The sequence below is a fragment of the Cervus elaphus genome, chromosome 12 (assembly GCF_910594005.1).
Source record: "Cervus elaphus chromosome 12, mCerEla1.1, whole genome shotgun sequence".
Lineage (NCBI taxonomy): Eukaryota > Metazoa > Chordata > Mammalia > Artiodactyla > Cervidae > Cervus > Cervus elaphus.
The window spans coordinates 85,739,502-85,761,931 of record NC_057826.1 but is presented as its reverse complement, the minus strand read 5'-3'; the positions used below and the strand labels follow the sequence as shown (position 1 = coordinate 85,761,931).

Below are 22,430 nucleotides of genomic sequence, written 5' to 3'. Positions count from 1 at the left end.
TCCCAACATTGGAAGTGCAGAGTCTTAACGACTGAACCACCAGGGAAGATCCCCTAAAGAAACCAGTGATCACCGTCCCACGGCCCCAACACTCACCTACGCCGACCCACCCACCATGGAGGGGACAGGGAATCACCCTACCCACAGCTTGTCCACATTCTGTCTGACGCCCTTGGGGAAAGGAGAGATTCCCAGAATCTCAAGACAGAATGAGAAAGGGGAGGGGCTGCAGGGAAGGGAGAAGGGGCTGTGTGGTCATGACTTTTTGCGTGATAAAATTTCCCCTTTGAAAGAGTCCAGAGCATTTATTTTCATTTTATTATACCTGAACCATGTCGTTGGGATGACAAAGTACAGGGAAGTTTGCTCTAAGCCTTACCTATTTCTTACCACAGCCCTGAACCATCCCTCTCCCACAATGTGGTACCAAGTGTTTTTCTCATTGCTCATGTCCAGAGTATCTCTAGGACAAGATATACTAGACCTGCTTGGTAGCTCCCATATTTAATAAATGCATTCTCATCCTGCCTTCCAATGATCCGACTCATTGGAAAAGACCCTGATGCTGGGAAAAATTGAAGACAAAGGGAGAAGGGGGCTACAGTTGATGAGCTGGTTGGATAGTATCGCCAACCCAATGGACAGGAGTTTGAGCAAGCTCTGGGAGATGGTGGAGGACAAAGGAGCCTGGCGTGCTGCAGTTCATGGGCTCGCAGAGTCGGACATGACTTAGAGATTGGACAACAACAGCAACATCCTGCCTCCCACATGCCACCTTCATTCCTACAATTGGCCTTTCCTTATTTTCTTTCAATATGCAGCTTCCTTTCTTTTAAAACATGTTTCAAAATCCAACTCTTCATGAAAACCCACCTTAATAATCCCCCTTCATTGCCACTTCACTCTCTAGCTTCTCAGAGCTGAGGTACAGTACTGACAGCTAGAATAATTACGAATGGTAATATCAACTGTCTATTGAATTTTTGTCATGTGCCAGACATTATATGGGCTTCCCTGGTAGCTCAGCTGGTAAAGAATCCACCTGCAATGCAGGAGACCCTGGTTTGATTCCTGGGTCAGGAAGATCCACTGGAGAAGGAATAGGCTACCCACTCCAGTATTCTTGGGCTTCCTTGGTGGCTCAGCTGGTAAAGAATCTGCCTATATGTAGGAGATCTGGGTTGGATCCCTGGGTTGGGAAGATCCCCTGGAGAAGGGAAAGGCTACCCACTCCAGTATTCTGGCCTGGAGAATTCCATGGACTGTATAGTTCATGGGGTCGCAAACAGTCGGTCACAACTGAGCAACTTTCACTTTCACTTCTGACATTATATAGTTTATGTGTAGAAAAGAATACTCTCATCCCTAATTTACAAATGAGGAAACTGAGGCTAGAATGACATGTTCAAGGTCACTCAGCAACTGAGTGGCAATTCCAGGGTTCAAACCATGATTTAGCCGCCTGCTGAGCGCACATTCCTTTTCTCACAGCGTTTATTTCCCATGGTGCTGCACTGAATTGATGATGGTGACTTCCTTTGTCAGTCTCTCCCCGCTCCTCAGCCACCATCACCAAGGAAAATGTATGTTCCCCTTGTAGATCCTCAATATGCTCGTTGAATTGAGCTGAACAGTTTAAAGCCAGAAAACACATCTCCTATTTTTTTTAATATATTCCATCCTTGTGCTCAGCACATAAGGTAATCATTAAATGTTAATGACTAAGGGAAATGGAATAAAATCAGTGTTGTGGTAGCCATTTTTAAGCTTTAAGAGTTTAAATGAGCAAGCCTGTACACAGCACCACAGCTGGGAGCGCCATATTGCCATTAAGCCAGAAGGTGGATTCACGGGATGGGAACATTGAAAACAGACACCACAAGAATGGTTAAGTCAGCTTTCCAAACCACTTTCTACAAGTAGCTACTGATTTTCCCTCCATAATAATTTCACAATGATTAGCCTGCTGGATGAAAAATCCCAGGCAAAAACATGAGTGTTAGAAGAATTTAGAATAACCACTGAATATTGGGCTAAGGTTGGAGGCGATGTTGACAGTAGACACGTTCCCATCTAGCTGGTCAGAAATGTAAGAGAACTGCCATCTAGATTTCTATTATGGGCTTTATCTTTCAGAATAAATGCCCTCTTTTTAATCATTAGGTTTACAAAATCCAATCTTACATTCTAACACGTATGATATCAAAATGTGTATCTGGCGAGGAATAGTGTCTTAATGTTACCAATTTTTGCTTCCTTTTGCTTTCTTTGCTCATATCATGAAATCTTTCTTTTTGCCAAAACCTTACTTTGTAGCTTTTTAACTTAATTAAATATATAGGCAATTACTGACACCATCTGTCTTCATAGAAAAAGAACAAGAAGTGACACAAGAGACTGGGACTCTGAAGGGAATATTTAGCAAACAAAATCTTCTAGCTCCACTACAGTAATATTTATTTTTAGGAGCCCTTCTGTTATTTTCAATCATTTATGCTTTTTAGAAATAATGAATTTGAGCTATACTTAAAATGTGGTGACTTTGGTATGGTTTTTTTAAAAGAAAATATCAAGCAATCCATTGCTTTTTCAGTAAAACAAAACCTTAAACATGCCGTTGAACATCTGTTACTAGTACAGTCTAACACAGCACTTAAAATCCTTTAAAATCCCTGAAAACCTTTATAAAGTTACATGAATCTTTTGCATAAATAGAGCTGTTTTAACAGTATGTATATTCCTTTAAACATATATTTTGCTTTCTTATACATAAGACTCATTGTGTTGCTTAGCGTTCCGAGCCCTTAAAATAAATGAAATGGCTTCACTTTTTGAGGGACTCATTCTTCCCCTACAGACCACATTCCTAGCCCACTCTAGAGTTCTACTTATTTATGTCTGTTTTTTTAAATCTTATCCAATTTCTTCACAAACGTCTTAATTATGTAAATAATATCAAGCCAACCCACTGAAACTTGACCAGAATCAGTCAGGATCCAATAAAAAATAAAAGTCCAAATAGCAGAATTCCCCTCCCATGGAGAGAACACTGTCAGAAAATACAGAGGAGTTATAGAGGAAAGAGTCACATATAGCTCCAAAAGAACATGGGATTGGCAGTTACCAGGAAGCAGGACAACTGGGTTCTTCGGCAGGTCTTTCAGCACTGAAAGGAGCAGGCTTTGAACCCCTTGTGTCAGCTACCAGGAATCCTACCCTCATGCGTATAAGTGTGGATGAGAGGACAGCTCTAAAGAGGCTCAATATAAAAAAGACATGTTTCAAAGACATAACTGTAAGACTTCTATTCACGTTAAAGACATATGGTATACTAAAGAATATGCTATGTCAGATTTAAATATATACAGAGAAAAAGTTTTTTTATTCACTTGTTGATGAGGGAAATATGAAGAAAGTGATTTCACAATTTTTCCTACAAACTGACTTAAAGATTGTATAAAATAATTATCAAATATAAATAGAGCTAAAACTAAGAATTCACACATCTGCCATGATTTGCAAGCCCTCTAAGTACATTCTCCTGAGAGTAAGCTATATGTTAAGAAAGTGCATTGAATTTTTAGAAGAAAAGATGGACAGACAGGGGGAGGAAAGGAGGAAGGAAAAAAGGAAATACTTCCCATAATGAGTTTCTTTCATTTGCTAGAAATTGAACTTAGGGACAAATGGTATGTCAGTCAAAGCAGCCTCTGGGGTGAAGCTCAGAGGGAGCAGAGCCCTAAGTAAGCAGCAGAGCCCAGACGGGTAAGCCAGGACTGAAAACCACTTACGCAGATGAAACTACAGAGGGATTTTCTGTCAGCAGTCACTCGATTGGGATTTTTTTCCCAGGGCCCTAAAGCTCTACCCATACGTTTCTGGGAAGTGACACAGGACTTCTGTTGATCATGGTAGGAACCTTGGCTTTTTGCCTGCACTGAAGGACAGTATTTCTTTGTCTTCATATAGCTCTTTCATTATAGGCTGTCAAAGTGCTTCACAGACAAGTAATGGGGAAGGCGAGGCAGAAAGGTGTTAAGTGGGTCACCCAAAGTTCCACGATAAGTCACAGGCCTTTTTTTGGCTTCAGAACAACCAAGGAATTGGTGGAGCTTCTGGAGGTGACTGCCAGCAGCATGGCGCTCTCTCACTTTCCCCAAGCGTTTGTTCCCCTGGCCAGCTGGGGAGTAATTGCCAAGATCAAGTACGGGGAAGACCTGGACTTCGGAGTCAGGCAAACTGGGGCGTTAATCCTAGCCCTGCCACTTAGCTGTGGAACTTGGGCAGCTTTGGGGGTCCTTTGAGCCTCCACTTCCACTTCTATAAAATGTGGGTGTTAATATCCATTTCATAAGGTTGTTGTGAGGATGACATGAGAAAATACCAGAGTGTCTTGTACAGAATAAACCCTTGATGTACATTAATTCTCCTTCCTCTTTCCCTCCCCAAGTCTCCCTCCTAGAGTCTGTCCTCTATGTGGTCAAATAGGCAGCTTTCTAAATCCTGCTGCCATCAACAAAGATAGCATATTGGCTTGATAGGGTGCCAAATCTTTCAAACACCAGAATCTGTAGACAACAGAGGCAAAGTTGTGGAATCCAGATTCATCTCTCAGATAACCAAATCCAAAAGGTTCTTTTATGGTAAACAACCCTCTACTGTCACCAAATTAGTCATGACTTATTGTATTATTAGTTTAACTTGATGTCACTATGGAAGGCATATAGCTTGGGAGTCACTCCCAACCATAGAAAGCAGGCGGAGGCGTTGGTGGGGGTGGGGGTGGGGGTGGGGGTGGGGGGGGCGGGCCCGGGGAATGAGCAATGAGATGGGAAAAGGGAAGCAGCTGTGTTTAAGACAAAACTTTCCTTTAGTCACGTGCCCAGTTGCCTGACCAGCCCTGCCGCTCTTCTGGATTTGACCACACCCAGCCCCACTCAGTACAAGAGCTGATACAAAATGAAAGCCTGGGAGGTTCAAGAGGGAGGGGATGTATTAATATGTAAACATATAGCTGATTCACTTTGCTGAACAGCAGAAACTAACACAAAATTGTAAAGTAATTATACTCAATTAAAAAAAAAAATGAAAGCCTGCAGTGGGCAGTCAGCTAAGTGTCCCAGAAAAGTGACGCTGTATTCCCAGGCCTGAGTCTTTTTGACAGGTGCTAATATATTATCTCTTCCAGCCCATGACTTCTTATTGAGCTCCAGGTATTAACCCTTGCTGAATGCTAGTTTGCTTTATAAAGCAGCTATTTTGCTACCCACATATGGAAAAGCTTTTTAAAAGGAAAACTTGAAGAATACCTGGAATATATTCAGAGGGCAGTCTGGCAGGTGGTTTAATCACGGGATCCCTCATTCAGTCATGATTTACACATGCAACTAGATTTAAACTAGTGGTCATACAAATTGTGGAGGTGTTTTCCATAGCAAGGGTCTCCTGGAGACTGGTGTGTGTGTGTGTGTGTGTGTGTGTGTGTGTGTAACAGCTTTATTGAGATATCATACACATAAAATTCACTGTTTTAAAGTGTATGGTTCAGTGGCTTTTAGTATATTCACAGAGTTAAACAGTCATCACAATTATCTAATTTTAGGCCATTTCCTTCAAGAAGAAACTGTACCCATTAGAAATCACTTCCCACACCTTCCTCCTTCCAGTCACTGAAAACCATTTTCTCCCTCTATGGACTTCCCTACTCTTGCTTCATATAAATGGGATCATACACTAGGTGATCTTTTGTGACTGGCTTCTTTGACTTAACAGAATATTTTCAAGCTTCATCCATGTTTAAGTGTTTATCAGTGCTTCATTCTTTTTAATGGAGGAATAATATTCCATTGCATTCATACACCACATTTTGTTTATCCATTCATCGGTTGATGGACCTTTGGGTTGTTTCCCCTCTTTGATGATTATGAACCATATTGCTATGAACGTTCATGCACATGTTTTTGTGTAAACACATTTTCATTTCTCTTGCTTGCCTACCTAGGAGTAGAAATATTGGTCATATGGTTAACTGTATGTCAAATCTTTGTGTGTGCAAACATGCGTGCTCAGTCATGTCCAACTCTTTGAGACCGCATGGACTGTAGCCCACAATTTTCTAGGCAAGAATACTGGAGTGGGTTGCCATTTCCTACTGCAGGGGATCTTCCCAATCCAGTGATTGAACCCACGTCTCTCATGTCTCCTGCATTGGCAGGCGATTTGTTACCACTGCACCACCTGGGAAGCCCCTCTTCCCAGGTTCCTCAACTCTTTGAGAAACTGCCAAACTCTTTTCTAAAGTGACTGCACCATTTTACCATCTTAAGCAATACATGAAGGTTCCTATTTCTCTATATTTTGGCCCACACTTTTTATTGTCATTTTTATTTCAGCCATCCTTGTAGGTTTGAAGTGGTATCTTTCCTGTCTGTGTTTTAAAGAGAAGATCTATTTCCTTGTGTTATTTAATGGAATTGTCCAACACAGATTTATTGTGCCCACATATCAGGCGTGCTGTGCTAGGTATTATGCGTGATTCAGCTATGAATCAGAGGGCCCTGCTGTTGGTCTGATTCTCCTCTCTAGGAATTTCCCAAATGTAAACAACTTTAAATCAAGGGCTCTGAACTCTGGTCTCTTCCCCTCTTGGAGTCTTGTGCCTGGGATTTGAGGAGGCTGGACAAGATCTCCTCAGAGGCCACAGCCCATGTTTCTTGCCCACATAGTCTGCAACCAAGATTGTTCTTTATAAGACATTCTGGTTTACTGAAGCCCCCAAGCAAATGAGGAGGGGAAGGCGAACTCTACCGCTAACTCACTGCACTGATGGGGCCATTGCCGCAGGCACATCCTCACTTCACTTTGCAAGACAGCCTTCCATGTCCACAAGGACTGGGCACAGGAATGCTCCCGACGGGAGCATGGGAGCTCCGGAATAAGAGCTTCCTGCCTTGAAAATCCACACAAAAGCCTTTTGGAGATCATTTTAATAACTTTAAAAGAGCACTTCTCAACTAAGCAAATCATTCACCAGTCCTGACATTTATAGTGGGAAAATTTAAGAATAACAACTATCTACAGCATAGGATTATTATGTTGAATTGGCATGGAAGAAGCACATATAATTACTAGTCCTAGAAACCTATAACAGGTTATGAAAATTGGGTTTTCGTGTTTATTATACCTTAATGGTCAATGGCAAAATAAGAAAATGGCTTTCCAAAAATTCATAATAAAAAAAGCGAGGAAATACTTAAAGGAAAAAAGAAATGAGTATGTAATTCTGTACCTTAAGAATACAAATAATATCAGGTAGGCCATCAATCTTGAAAGTAATAGAGAATCATAAATTTACAGAGGCAGTGGAAGAAGCTTGGGAAAGGAAGCAGAGAAGGCAAGAGTGTATTAAAAAGGTTTTTTTTTACAAAAATGGAAAACATAAATATAGCTGCTCACAGCACAGGTTTCAGTGTTTTCCATTTGGGATCCCCATATTAATTTTGAATACTGTCCCTAACATCCTGAAAGAATTTTCAAAATCATAGAGAAGCTTCTGGTGCTATAAAGAAATTGGATCATGAATGCTGGTAATTAGGTCTCATGAAAAGAGCTGGAGCAGGAGTCTAGAAACTTGATTCCAGCTCTTCCCCTAATTGTGGTACCTGAGTGTGTCAGTTCACCTCTCAGAGTCTTCAGCCATAAAATTAGGAGGTGGGAATGATGAATGTCATTTTAGGTCTGCCAGGACAGGGCTGTTTAAACAGACCTCTTTGGGCCCTGAATATTTTCAGTTTTAGAGATTCTGTTACCCTACATCACATCAAATGTATAAATGCACCCCCATGGAATGTGACACCGATGTAAGTGTGTAAGAGTTGCGTTCCATTTAACTGACATGTCCATTTTGTTGATACATTGTTATTTGATAGTTTTCATATTGGGGGCCAGTAACTTTTTCTTTTTTTCAAAATCCACGTATTTTTAAGGCCCTTGAAAATCACGGAGGCCCTAGGCATGATGGACTACATGGCCCTGAGTGCTAAGTAGCAGGGCCCAGATTTGTTGCTGCCTTTAGCCCCAAGAACTCCAAAGGCCCAACATCAGGTAGTGGCCAGATGGGTGGGAGAGAGAACTCTGGTTGCTCTGAGAAAGTCTTATGGAGCTGTGATTTAAACTGTGCCGAGAACGATATATAAAACTAATAGAGACAGAGGGGAAGACTTCCAGGATGAATCCTGGGAGTCTCAACTGTTGATCAGGGCCCAGGGTGACTGCCCCAACCAGCAGAAACTGCAGTTCTTCCCCTCTCTGAGAGACTGGGCCATCCCAGAAGCTGCCACTAGGTGGCAACATGCCAAGAGGCTGAAGTCCCCTCTGCCTGTCTATTGATATTTTTATGTGATACAAACAATTCTTACCAAGAATCATAATCACATCAATATTTTACTAAGTAAAAATTCTTACAGTGCAGTGTACCACCTTCCTTAAAATTAAGTATCAGGTGTGTTGTTTACCACAATGGAGAGTTTGATGCTGTCTAGCAATTCAGTGATCAAGATGGAAAGAGATCTCACTTAGTAGCTGCTTCCCTGGGTCAGGAAGATCCCCTGGAGAAGGGAATGGCTACCCACTCCAGTATTCTTGCCTGAAGAATCCCCATGGACAGAGGAGCCTGGTAGGCTACAGTCCACGGGGTCGCACAGAGTCAGTCACGACTGAGCAACTAACACTTAAGAAAGTGTGTTCTCTGTATAATAGATGGGATTCTGGAACCTATTTTTAAACAGCATCTGAGAAGAGTTAAATGTGCACCCTATATCTGAGAATCAGGCAAGAATACCAGAGTTAAGAGCCAGGGAAGTAAGTTCTTACTTCTGCCCCAGACTCTGTTCCTGGCAGTCACACAGGGAACAAATCCAGATTTGTTTCTGCCAGACCCTACGATAATAGTCTCATATCATGTAGTCACTGGATCTTCACAATAACCCTCAGGGATAATGAACATTAGTCTGTGTTAACAGACAAGGAATCTATGGCCCAGAGAGCGAAGAAAGTTAAGATCATGCAGATAGCAAGTGGCAAGGTCAACACTCCCTCCTGCTGAGGTCCTGAAACTCTGGTCCAGCGCTCCATCCATCCAGTAAAGATTTCTGCCTCCCTCAAGGTCTCCATCGCCCTCAAGCTGCCATCACTTCTTGTCCTTACCAAGCTGCCCCTGCCGTTCTCAGCCTTATTTCATCTTGACCTAAACCTAGTGAGAAGCTTGTCCCCTAGGGAAGACATCATGTCCTGCAGACCTTGCCTCTCTTCAACCAGGGAGAGATAAAGCCCAAAAGTAACAACAGAGAAAAAAACACCTCCCTACAGGGACTGATTCTGCTTTATCCCCCCAACCAAGCACATCCTTCTGATTTTGTAGCTGAGAGAGGAGAAAAGGTGCCTGAAATCCTCTCCCATCCTCCAGAACATAATTCAAGAAAGGTATCTCACACTTAACACTCCCAAGCCTGAAATCTTAATTTTATCCTTTAAACTATTCCTAGTTTAAATTTCTAAACTAAGCAATCTGTCCCATGCATTACATGGTAATTCCACCCTTCCTTTTTTTTGTTGTTGTTTTAATATTTATTTATTTTTGACTGTACTGGGTCTTCATTGCTGCGCATGGGCTTTCTCTGGTTGCAGTGAGTGGGCTTCTCATTGTATTGGCTTCTCTTATTGCGGAGCACAGGCTCTAAGACACGTGGGCTCGGTAGTTGTGGGGCAGGGGCTTAGTTGCCCTGCAGCATGTGGGGTCTTCCTGCGCCAGGGAGCGAACCCGTGTCCCCCACATTGGCAGGCAGATTCTTAACCATGGATCACCAGTGAAGTCCCACCCTTTCATTTTTTCAAGGCAAAGTTCTTAGAGACATCTTTGATTCCTCTGTTTCTCTCACACCTGCATTCAACCCATCAAAAAGCCCTTTAGGTTCTAGTTTTGAAGTGTATCTATAATAAGACCACTTCTCCACCCTCTACTATTATGATACTGAACCACCTACCATCGTCTCTCACCCAGACGACTGCAACAGCCTCCTCGCTGACCTCCCTGTTTCCATCCTTGCCATCTCACGGTCTCTTCTCCCCACCGCAACTAGGGCAGTTAAAAATATGTTATATCATGGCACTCCTCTGCTCAGCACCCTCAAGTAGATTCCCAGCCTCCACAGTTATAAGTGAGAAATAAGCCGCTGGCTCTGTTTTCAGACGATTCAGTAAGGACAGGGGGAACCTTGGCTACCCATGACTGTATAGCCCAACCAGCAGAGAGGTGGCCTGACTTCCACAGCTTAGGCATAGCCGTGGGTCTGACTGAGAGTTTGGTTTTGCTCTAGAAAGAATCCACTGGTCGAACAGTGGGTTTCCTATTATGTTGGGTCTGTGAATAAAGACATGAATGTGGGCAGTGGGTGGTGCACACAGCCTCTAGCCCCGACAGGCTGCTGAGGAAGGTGGGTCTTGTATCATGCTTTGTTCTAAAGGCCTGATGTTATCTCTGTGGTGAATGAATTCCCAATGCTGCATCTCTTGGAAGCCTTAGTTGGAGGATCTACCTTTTTAAAAAATTCCACATGAGCAACAATATGGATGGACCTGGGGGTTATTATGCTTAGAGAAATAAGTCAGAGGAAGCTAGATACTGTTTGTTATCACTTATATGTGAAATCTAAAAAGTCAACTAGTGAATATTAAAAAAAAAAAAAGGAAACAGACTCACAGATACAGAGAACAAACTAATGGTTACCTGTGGGAAGAGAGACAAGGAGAGGGGCAAGATAGGAATAAGGGATTAAGAGATACAAACTATTATGCATAAAATAAACTACAAGAATATATTTAAAGCATGGGGAATATAGTCAATATTTTATAATAACTTTAAGTGGAGTATGATCTATAAAAATACTGAATCACTAAGCTGTGCACTTTAACATAGTATTGTAAATCAACTATGTTTCAATTTAAAAATTCAAATGAAAAAAGACTGAATATTCTTAAAAACCTACTGATTATTTTTCCAAATTTATTATCAGAATAAAAGGTTCTGTAGTAAATAAAAATTTTAAAATAGAAAGAAATTCTATACAAGCTTAGAAATTTTCCTAATGAGCCTCACAGATGCAGCTGAGGGAGGGTTCACCAGGACTGTTATCCCCTGATTAGTGGAGGAAAGTGGCCCAGAGAGGTAACTTGCCAAGAGTCACAAATATTTGTCTTAGACTCTGGTACTGAGAGTAGGGCTTTTAGCAAGTCACTTACCCTGTCTGGAGCATCAGATTCTTCTCCTCACAAATAAAGAAGAAGGAAGAAAGAAAACCTAAAGATGGGTTTGCAAAACATCCAGGCTCTGACAGTTCTGAAGTTCTCTGATTCTTCAACAATGTTATTTGATCTGTAAATTAGTCTGTCAATCCCATACCCACCCCAATGCCCGAAAGAGAAGGTTGGCAAGACCAAAGTCTTTGCTGTTTTATTTGCCCTTGGAGATAGTCGCAGGATGTAGGGCCTGAGCACATCTGCCCACATCTATACCCTCTGCCACCCATCCATCCTGCCTGTCACAGGAAAGAGGCAGGAACAGCAGGGGTGAGCAGGCGGCCTCCATCTGCCTGGAACACCTAAGGCAAAAAGGGCTCAATCCCGGGACCCTGTCTCCCACACCTCCCCACACAGAAGCATGTTATTACCATTTCATCCCAAAGCTTGCAGCCCAAGCGGGACCCAGAACCTCGGAACTGAACAGTTCTGGACAAGCTCACCTCTGCCTGATCCTGTCTTCAGTTCTCACATGCTTGTTTAGAAGCACTGAGGTTGTTGTAGCTTCTTGGTTTGCCTTGCCCCGCGTTCTGCCCACCTTGCCCCAGCTCTGCCACTGCAGCTACAGTGTGGACTGCGTCTAGCCCAACCCAGTCAGGGAGTGTAGAGCTGGGATTCCGCAGCACCTCTCCCACATCCCCTCTCCCCACTGGTCCCGCCCCTGGCGGAAGCTGCAATGGACTTTGTTTTGCAACCAATCAAATTAGACATAGAATGTAAACCACAAATGTAAGCCGCATGTGTAATTTTAATTTTCTAGTCATGCTTAGTTGCTCAGCAGTGTCCAACTCTCTGCGGCCCCATGAACTGTAGCCTGCCAGGCATGTCTGTCCTTGGGACTTCCTAGAGTGGGCAGCCATTTCCGTCTCCAGGGGGATCTTCCCAACCCAGGGATCAAACCCAGGTCTCCTGCATTGCGGGCAGATTCTTTATCATCTGAGCCACCAGGGAAGTAGTCTCATTTTAAAATGTAACTGAAAAATCAATTAAAATAATTTTAATATATAATGTGCTTTATTTAACATAAGCAGGATAGTATCATTTGACATGTAATCCATACAGAGTATCATTTTAATTTGTAGTCTGCATATAAATATATTGAGATATTTCACATTCTTTTTTTACTCCTGATTCTTCAAGGTCTGGTGTGTATTTTACATTTATGAAGGTGAAAGTGAAAGTCACTCCGTTGTGTCTGACTCTTTGCGACCCCATGGACTATATAGTCCATGGAATTCTCCAGGCCAGAATACTGGAGTGGGTAGCCTTTCCCTTCTCCAGGGGATCTTCCCAACCCAGGGATCAAACCCAGGTCTCCCGCATTGCAGGCGGATTCTTTACCAGCTGAGCCGCAAGGCAAGCCCTTTACATTTAAAGCATATCTGAATTTGAACCAACCGCATCTCAAGTGCTTGACAGGTACACATGTCCAGTGGCTACCATAATGGACAGTACAAATCTAGAATATATGTGAGTTTGTATATAATTTTACTTACCATAAATCTGCTAACGTTAACATTTTATTATATTGTCATCTAGTCCTCTCTAGATATAATTTTTACAAAGTTGAAGTCATATTGTCTATATGACTTTATATCCTTCTCTTACTGTTTTATGTATCTTCCTACATCATCAAAAGTTATTCGCAATCACTGTCTTTAATGATCATGTCATAGACTCTCCCGTCATGTGGATGTGTCAGAATCTCCTTAGCCAATGACCAGATGTTGGACAGCTGCAATTTTTCAATTTTACAAGTAATGCTGAGATGAAGATTTTTTGTGTTGTTCATGCTTCTTAATGCCTTGATGTAAACCTCTCTAGTATTGTAAACCTCTCTAGCCATTTTTAACAAAATGGGTTTTGAATACCATTAATCAGTCAAACAACCATCAACAAGTGCTTTATAGTGGACAGCTGATCCACCTTGGCTTCTTGTCCCACCCCTTTGATACCTGGCTCTGAAACCCAGGGCAAATCACTTTGCTTCTTACACTTGAGTTACTCTATTTATAAAATAAACTGACTGTATTAGATGATTTCTGAGAGTCTTTCCAAGCACTAACCTTCAATGGTATTTTTCCCTCACCCTCACATCTAACCAATTAATCTATCAAGCTAGTAATCTCAAGTCCTAAAGTAGCGTCAAAGCCACCTCGTAAACATTTAAAAATATATCTACTTCTCTCCATCCCAGTCACAGTGCCTTTCTACAGTGCTGTGTACATCATCTCACATCTAAAGCGTGTTGGGAGTATCCAGTGTCGAGAGAGATTGAGTTCTAAAGGTAACAGCAAAATCCAAGATCAAAATAGGACCAAACGAGATATGTGTGAAAGCCTGGGGCTGGCACAGAGTTGATGCTCAATGAATATTTGCTGCTTTTAAATCTGAAACCAGCTTCTAGGGCCCCACTTAGACCCAGTCCCTGACAGGCTGTGGAGGAGCTCACGTGAAACCTCAGAGGTGCGGCTGCGCCCTGCTGGGAGCCAGCCTGCCCCAGACGCTGGGCACTCTCAGAAGACAAAGACTCAGCGGCTTCCCCAAAGGGCTCACAGTCTAGAGGGGGAAATAGGAACCCCTGTCCGCAAAACAAAGATGCCTCAGGCGGTGTCTTCAATAGAAAAACCAGATGGAGAACAGAACAATTATCTGAGCAATTCAGGCAAGCCTGCTGTTGAGGAAAATGCATGAAGAAATTTGTTCTGTTTCCTTTGTGAACCAAGGGGTTAGGGAAGCCTGGGGTAGCAAAATTATTTTGGGTCTACAAAAAGTTCAGAGTTCTGGCCTATGCTCTATGCTCTTAGGCAAACTATGAAGCCGCTTTTTGATCTTAGCATTTCCATGGGTCAAATAGAGTTAGGGTAATACCAACCTTGTTCACACCTAACCACTGACTGGATTGAGTTGTGAGGTTGAACCCAATGTTTATGAATGGGGAAAATAGCTATTAAATGAGGCAATCTAATAGCTGCATAGAAAACGGAAATTGTGTCTCCTAAAATTCTACTCCTCTTAAAGGAAACGTTTAGTATTCATCAATAACATCTGTATTGGACTTTATAATATGTAAGGGAATTTTATATGCATTTATTCTATTTTGCTTTCAAAAATCTCCTGTGGTACGTATCATCATTTGTGCCTTTTACACGTAAAGATACTGAGACAGAGTTTAAATAACTGTTCAAGTTTGCACTATTTGCAAGGGCCAGATTCGGGCTCTCCAACTCTTTGATTCTTGTTCCACTACTCCGTTCGGCTTTCCACTAAAATCCTTATCACCAAAACATGAATATTATTAGCACAATATTAGTAATGTTTGTTATATGTAATCCCTTTGATCAAGGACTCTGCAACATCAATAGAGCTCTGGGAAAAAATTGCCCAACATGTAAGAAGAGCAAGTTCACTTTCTCATATTAAGGAAAAGTAGCTGTCCCCATCTGATTTGCATTTTATGTCATACAGCAGGAAATATTTAAGTTGACAAATAGGATATTTACAACCACAACAGATACTTGGCAGTTAGTTTTTAACAATTGTTGCAAATGTGATTTATTTGCTATTATAAAAGGGCATTACTGTGCGAATATGACTCCTGAAATTAGCTTCAGTTTAGCAAGGGGCCTTGACAGCCTGACCTCTTAATATCCTTATAATGATGCCATTTACATTCAATGCTTACTCAAGTCACTCACTGCTAGATTTGTTTGAGAGGCGTCTACTCTAGGGCAGATGTATTATGTATTTTAACATACCAAGTTGGTGTGTGAGGCACATGTAGGCCTTCTAAGGGGAAAAACTATTTAATCAAGTCTTCATGAAAATGTGTTAGTTTCCAACTTCCTACAGTGAAAATGCATTACTGCTAATTACAGCATACTCCAGAAACACAATACTTCATGTTTTCTCCACAAGACATTTCCATGGCATGGATATATTAAACAAAAACATGTTTGATCCTCTGTGCTTCGGCTTTTAGCGTGACTGGGAAGCTGGTCCAGGGTAAGGATGGACTGGGTCAGGATCGATGCCATCTCCTCCAGCAGGGAAGGGGCAGAACTGGATTCAAACTGGATTCGAACCCCAGTACCACCACTTCCTAGACACGGTTACCGCTCTGAACCTCTGTTTCTTTATCAGTGACATAGAGCTGTTATATTTAAGGTTATTATAAAGATCTGAGGTGTCTATGAAGCCCCTGGCACACTGGAGGTACTTGATACACAGAGACTGGCCATGTGTGTGTGACTTGCCAAAGCTCAGATGCTACTTTCTCCATGATACAGCCCTGACATCACTAGCCAGACTCGATCTGTCCACTCCTTCTGCTTTGGTGGTAGTTTGTTCCATCCCTCAAGTATTCACTGTGTTATAATTAATTGAATATGATTCTGTCTTCCCCCTCTTGGTGGTCGGAGCTATGTCTCTGCCTTTTACACGTAGATGACTAGCACAGTAATATGCCTTGAGCATTGAACTGAGGAGGATTCTGGATTCAGTGTAGGGTGGGGGGAGTGACAAGAGAAATTAAGGATGGTCTGCCACAGGAGAGGGTGGCACATGACCCACTTTGCCAACAGCAGTTTAGCACATAGTAGATGCTCAGTAAGTATCTGTCAAGGGAGTTACTGGACATTAATCAAGCATCTAATAACTTAAGAGTAACTTATTGTTTACATGTATCTGTCTCTCAAAGCATTTTAATTTCTATTGCATCAAAGTATCCTTCTAGGACCTCCCAGGTGGCACAGTGGTAAAGAATCCACCTGCTAATGCAGGAAACACTGGAGACAGGGGTTTGATCCCTGGGTCAGGAAGATCCCCAGGAGTAAGAAATGGCAACCTACTCCAGTATTCTTGCCTGGGAAATTCCATGGACAGAGGAACCTGGTGGGCTGCAGTCCATGCGGTCACAAAGAGTTGGACACAACTGAACAACTGAGCATGCATGCACGCCCACACCCTTCTAATGACCCTGGCATTCAGCTATGGTGACTGCTATCACGGTTTCCTGGCGTAAGGTGCGCAAAATGACTTTCTTGTACTCTTAAGGTTAAAATAGTGGTAGAGCTAAGGCTTGTCGGCCAACCCTAAGCTTCCCTTAAGAATCATATTGCAACATATGGAATCTAGGAAAATAGTACTGATGAAACTATCTGCAGGGAAGGAATGGAGATGCAGACATAGAGAACGGACTTGTGGACACAGCAGGGTAGGAGAGGGAAGGATGATTTAAGAAAGCAGCACTGACGTATGTACAGTATCATGTGTAAAATAGATAGCTAGTGGGAAGCTGCTGCATTATAGAGAAGCCAGCCTGGTGCTCTGTGACAGCCTAGAGAGCTGGGATGGGAGCGAGAAGGGAGGCGCAAGGAGGAGGGGACATATATATGTAATTATAGCTGATCTGCGTTGTTGTACTGCAGAAACACCAACACAACATTGTAAAGCAATTATCCTCCAATTTAACAAAAAAAAAAAACCCAAAAACTAAATTTAAACTTTCCACAATAAAAAAGTGATTTTCCCTCCATAAAAAAGAAGAATCATATTGCAATTCCCAGAGAAGCCAGCACTGCTTTTTCTGAAGCCAGGGCAAACTGCCCTTTTCTAATATTTACTCGCCCTTTGCCTTCTCCATCTGCTCCCCTTTAATTGCCCATCCTCTGGAGTTCCTGTCCAACTTCATTTCTCAGTTGAAAGCCTTGCACTGGCCACTTTAGAAATGGCCAACCACAGGCAGAAAAATCAAAGGATAAGGGAGACTTTCGGAACCGGGCCTCTCCATCAGATTATCTTGGCCAGGTATTTCCAGTTGTGTAAATGCCCCACAAGAACCTAGAATCTTCTGACAAGGATCAGACTGAAGGCTCTATCCTTCTGTTGAACAAAGGAGAAACATGAGCAACAGCATCTTAAGTCATGTATTCGCTGGTGCAGTCGGGCCTGGTGTGGCTCAGGGTGGCTCAGGGCAGTCGTGGGTGCAGGGACCTTCTCCCCTGCTGGCGTTTTGTACCCTCACATCTGTGGTTCCTGTTCTACTCAGGTGTGGGCAACAGGCCTCAACCTCTCGTACAGCGACCAGCTGGCCCTGACTCAGCTCACCTTATACTTGACCAACGGCCACCTGGATTGCAGTTTGAGCACCCTTGAAGTGCCCCGCTTTGCTCCCAAGAAAGACAAGAAAATGAACAACCTAAATGTTCAGAAAGTGCCGGTAAGTGACCAATGATGCATCCTGATTCTCCTCAGTGCCATTTACTGAGCTCTGGTTGTGTGCCAAGCTCTATGGGTCCAGAGGGAAAAAAGAATTTCAGGCAAATCTTTGAATCTCCCAAAATGGGCATCTGGCAGAGGGGAGACAGCATTCTGTAGGAACGGGGAATATAGGAATGGGGAGAAGCACCACGTGGAAGGATGGAAGGAGAAAGGGCTTTCCAGGGCTGGATGTCTGGGTGTTCCTCTCTGTTCTCTTCTCAGCTCACTTCCCAGGACAAATACATCTATATCCACTGCTGCAGTTACCAGAAGCTTCCAACCAAACCTGTATTTTTCTAGCCCAAATCTCTTTTTTGAGCCTCCGATTCCTAAATTCTATATTCAACAGAATGTTAGAGTCTTCAGGCTCAAACTACCCACAGTTGCACTCATGGTCTCTCCTTCCTTCCTCTTGGTGAGTTGGGCCAGAAGCGGATCAGTCACCCTATGTCCCAACATCCAGTTGGCAAGCAACTCAAGTTGATGCCTGCTGCTAAAATGCCTCAACTCTGACCCCTCCTCTCCCCATCAAAGATACAGACTTCATTTCAGCTTTCAGGGTCTCACACTAGTGTTATAATAGCTTCTCACTAAGATTCCCTGCCTCCTCTCAAGGAAGGCAAGGCAGTCAAGGCGAATCTGAGCATGTTACTCCGCTACTTATAATTCTGAAATGACTCCTGTCATTTTTGGGAAAATCCCAACTTCTCAGCTTGGTTGATGAGGCCCCTGATGATCCATGGCCCAGTCTCCCATCTCGTCACTAGCCTAACTCTAGGGGGCTGGAGGCAGTAGTAATGGGACTGGTTAAGGTTTACTAACCTCAGGACTCTGGGTAACAAAGGGTAAACCTCTATGGGGACAGTGGGCTAGACTGGTCCTGGGGAAGGAGAGCAAAGGTCAAGAGGACCAGATGGCCCTTCCTCTAGGTGGGATGTGCGAGCAGATTGGGGCTCAAGCCACAGCTGCTCTGACAATGCCAGAGGGTTTCTTCTGCCTCCTCTCCCAATAGGGGGCTTTGTGCTCTTCCTGCAAATGAAGCTTTCTTTGAGATCTGATATGTCAAGCAGATAAAAGAGGAATGCCAGTGGTTAATAGAACCCCCACACCAGTTCCCTAGAGAGATCACTTCAGAGCAGGGTCTGCTGCCTCTCTCTTGAGTCTCTTTGGATCCAAGAGACACCTCTGGGTTTATAGAACCCTTTTTTGACTCTGCCAAGGATCCCTATGTCAACTTCCTTGGCAGGAACTCAGTGTACACTTGGAAGGGTAGCCTGAACAGCGTGCCAGATGTCTTGGCGGGGCTGAAGCAGCCGCCTTCTCCTCCTCAGTTCACTTGTCCTGTGAGATACTCTTGTTCATGCAAATCCCTTAGCTCTCTTTGCTTATTAAGACGAGAAGCAGCACTGGACTAGGGATGAGAAACAGATCTAGGACCTTACTAGGGATATCCCAGGTTTGGTCCCACCTGTTCCCTCTGTCCTCACCAAAGGGACCTTTACCAGACTCTAAGTTCAGTGCCAGAGGGAGAGACAGCAGTACAGTTTGATACCTTCTGGCTGAGCAAACCTAACTCCATGCCATTTCCCAGAGGAAGCTGGACGCTGAGTTAGTATTCAACACAAGACTTTCAAAGACAGTTCGCTGCATTTAAATATGTTGCTTCAGAAACCTGCAAGCAGAAGCTTCACTTGGAATTAGAAGCACTCTCCCATCTTCCCCGTCTTGCCTATAGATTTCAATCCTAGCTAAAGGCAACATACAGGAATTCTCCCATGATCAAGAGTCTTAAACACTTTTAGGAACACTTTAGGAACTCAAGAGGGAAGCATCATGATCTTCAGTAAATCAAATGTCTCTATAATCACTGAAGAAGAGCTACGCAGGTTTACTGATGGAGGGACAAAGTGAAAGTACTTTTGCTTGTAGAAAGATAAATGGAGGTTCTCACCCTGTGCCACTGTGCACGTACACGTGCTCCTACGTGCATGTGTACATGTGATGGGAAAGTTTTAAAGGAAGCATGCACACATGCACATGGTACAATTTACAACCAAAGTGAAGCTCCTGAACAAGTGTGAACAGACTGTGATGCCATCAAGTTTACAATCAGTCAGCTGACAAACCCCTTTGAAGACAAGAAAAAGGAAATGCACAGATAGAACCTAGCAATAATGAGGGCACATTCAGAATGAGTGCCTATAAAAGATTTCCAGTTTGGGCCTATTCCTTTAAATAATATGCTGTGCAGGGGGAAAGTAAAAACTTTTCTGAACTCTAAGAAGAGCTATTGTCCCCTTAGTAGAAACAGGTGGCAAATTACTCTCATTTAGACCCGTTTAGACCACGTGCATGGACTTCTGGTCCAGTGTCCTCCACAAATAACCACTTGAAGGTGGAAACAAGATCAGATGAGTCCCAGACGTGTGTGTTTTGAAAATGAAAAGGAGTCACCCAACGGTTTTTTAACTTTTAAATTAACATCCTGCCAGAGTGGACATAAATTGTTATCCTTTGCTACCTGTTTTTACTGTTCTTCTCTCTCGGCGGACCCTCCAACAGCACAGTTGGTGAGGTGGCCAAAAGGGATCACCTCTGCAAACATCTTAAAACAACCCCAGTCATTTATAAGCATTTTAACAGCACATGATCTGTAATGAATGATTAAGTAAAACCTTTTGTGTTAAATTATGATGTTAATAATGATTCTGTCTCCTGTGATTTATTATGAATTCTCCAACGCTTCGGGTTTGATTTTGATAGAATGCAACAACAACAACAGAGTTTATGTGATGACTTTATTTTTAGAACTCCTTCTTTGAAGGCACACATTCCCCCACTACTGCTGCTACTGTAATTATGTACAAAACCAATCGCTCATTAGAGTGAGGATACATTATCTTCTAGACAGATGAGGCTAAATAAGCAACACATTAATAATTCAGAGAGCAGTTCATTATGCATGTGGATGCCTGCTTCGTAACTGAAATAAGAACCTCATCAGCCTCTGCCAACCCTTAAACAATAGTTCTGTGTTATTGCCACCACATTCAAGTTTACGCTTGTTAAACTGCTACTTGGATTATTTTATCAAACATTCATTTATTTGTGGTCCCTTACTGCCGAGAACAGATTTTTGGAAGCTCCTTTTTTAAGTTAATGATTTGAGCAATGGGTGTTATTAATTCTCAGAATATTATAAACATGATTAATTTTCAGGCAGAGATTTATTACATAAGGATTTCAACTATGTCAACGGAAATGCATCACTGTCAAAACAAGTATCATGGCGAAAATAGAATATGCTCCACACTTCAAGTGCTGGTGCTCAGAACTAAATCAATTTAAATTGTGGTTGAAGCAAAATTATATTCTCCAGTGAAAAGGAGTATTTCAAGCTTCCTTTATTTAGCTTGAAGCGTTCTTGTTAGATTGTGATTTAGAAAGGTAGTTTAATAAAACTAGACTTCTACCAGTAATATTTTGCCTTCTATTTTTTTCCCCCTTGTTTTCCTAGAAAAGGCTAATCTCTGAAATTCCCACACACTCCAAACGTGGCCAGTGGGAATCTGGAGAGAGCATGACTGCACTGGAAGTCAGGGGTCATGAATTCTGATACTTTCTTGGGCCTCAGTTTCCTGTTTTGCAAAATAGGGGAGGCCTAAATGATCCCTAGAGTCTCCTAAGGCATTTACTTTTTAAGGGGTTTGTATGTAGAGTAGGACTCTGTTTCAAGCCTGACCTAGGCACCCTCATGTACAGTGAGACCTGGGGATGGGGGATTTGTCCTGTAAGGAGACACAGGAAGGGCCCATCCCTCTGTACCACAGCCTTCCATTGAAAGGTCTTTTTCTTGAAGAATCTTTTGGGAAGGCGTAACACTGTTGTGACAGGTCACATTGTAAGTTCTCACCAGCCACACCTTAGCTATCAGTTAAAACTTTCAGCCAGAATCAATTGGAAGTAAGTTCACCTACTTTGTGCCAAGCATTCTGCTAAGCACAGGGGATATAAGGATAAGTAGTAAAGAGCTCTAAGTTTTCCAAAGGACCGAGATATATAGCATATAACTATAATGCATATAATAACATGATAATAATATCCAAAATATACTGAGCCTTTACTCCTCACCAGGTATTTTAACCAAGTGCTTTACATGAATCTTTGTACAACTTAATATATGAGGTAGGTGCTATTATGCTCATATTTAGATAGGAAGACTAAGATTAAGAAATGTTAAGCAACTTGTGGAAAGTCACTCAACAAGCAAGTGTGGAAGCCAGGATTATGCCCAGGCCTGTGTGCCTGACCATTGTACTACCCAACCTGCCTTGTGTTGGCTGAGAGTCAATGATTCAACCCCACAGTACAGCTTCAGCTCATTCCTGAAGAAATCTCTGGGTGAAGCCGTGGAAAAAGCTCTTCTTCCAAAGGAGGCTTCATCTCCCTGTGTGATGAGGTTATTTGCAGACATACTACCATTATCCATAGGCTCCTAATCTGCTCTGAGCTAGGCCAGGACTTAGTGAGCCCTGAATGGTCCAGATGGTTGTGGAGGAGTCTTCTGATGCAATAAAACCCATTTAGATTATGACTCCCTTGGTAAACCTAAATGGATTTTACAGCATCAGAAGCAAGTTGGTTAAAAATGGCACTTTCTATTTGTTATAATTTGTATAATGCTTTACACTTTAAATAGATGTGAGCTTATTTAACCACTAGACCATTAAGGTATGACCTAAATCAAATCCCTTACTATTATACAGTAGAAGTGACAAATAGATTCAAAGGATTAGATCCGATAGACAGAGCACCTG

General features: G+C 42.5%; 1 protein-coding gene across 1 annotated transcript in view; it reads left to right on the top strand.

Annotated features, from left to right (window-relative positions):
- Positions 1-22,430, top strand: part of IQCH (IQ motif containing H) — a 225,111-nt gene that overhangs the window by 178,483 nt on the left and 24,198 nt on the right. The window contains exon 17 of the mRNA XM_043919837.1: positions 17,402-17,572. Within this exon, the coding sequence (XP_043775772.1) occupies positions 17,402-17,572 (171 nt within the window). The remainder of the gene's footprint in view (positions 1-17,401; positions 17,573-22,430) is intronic.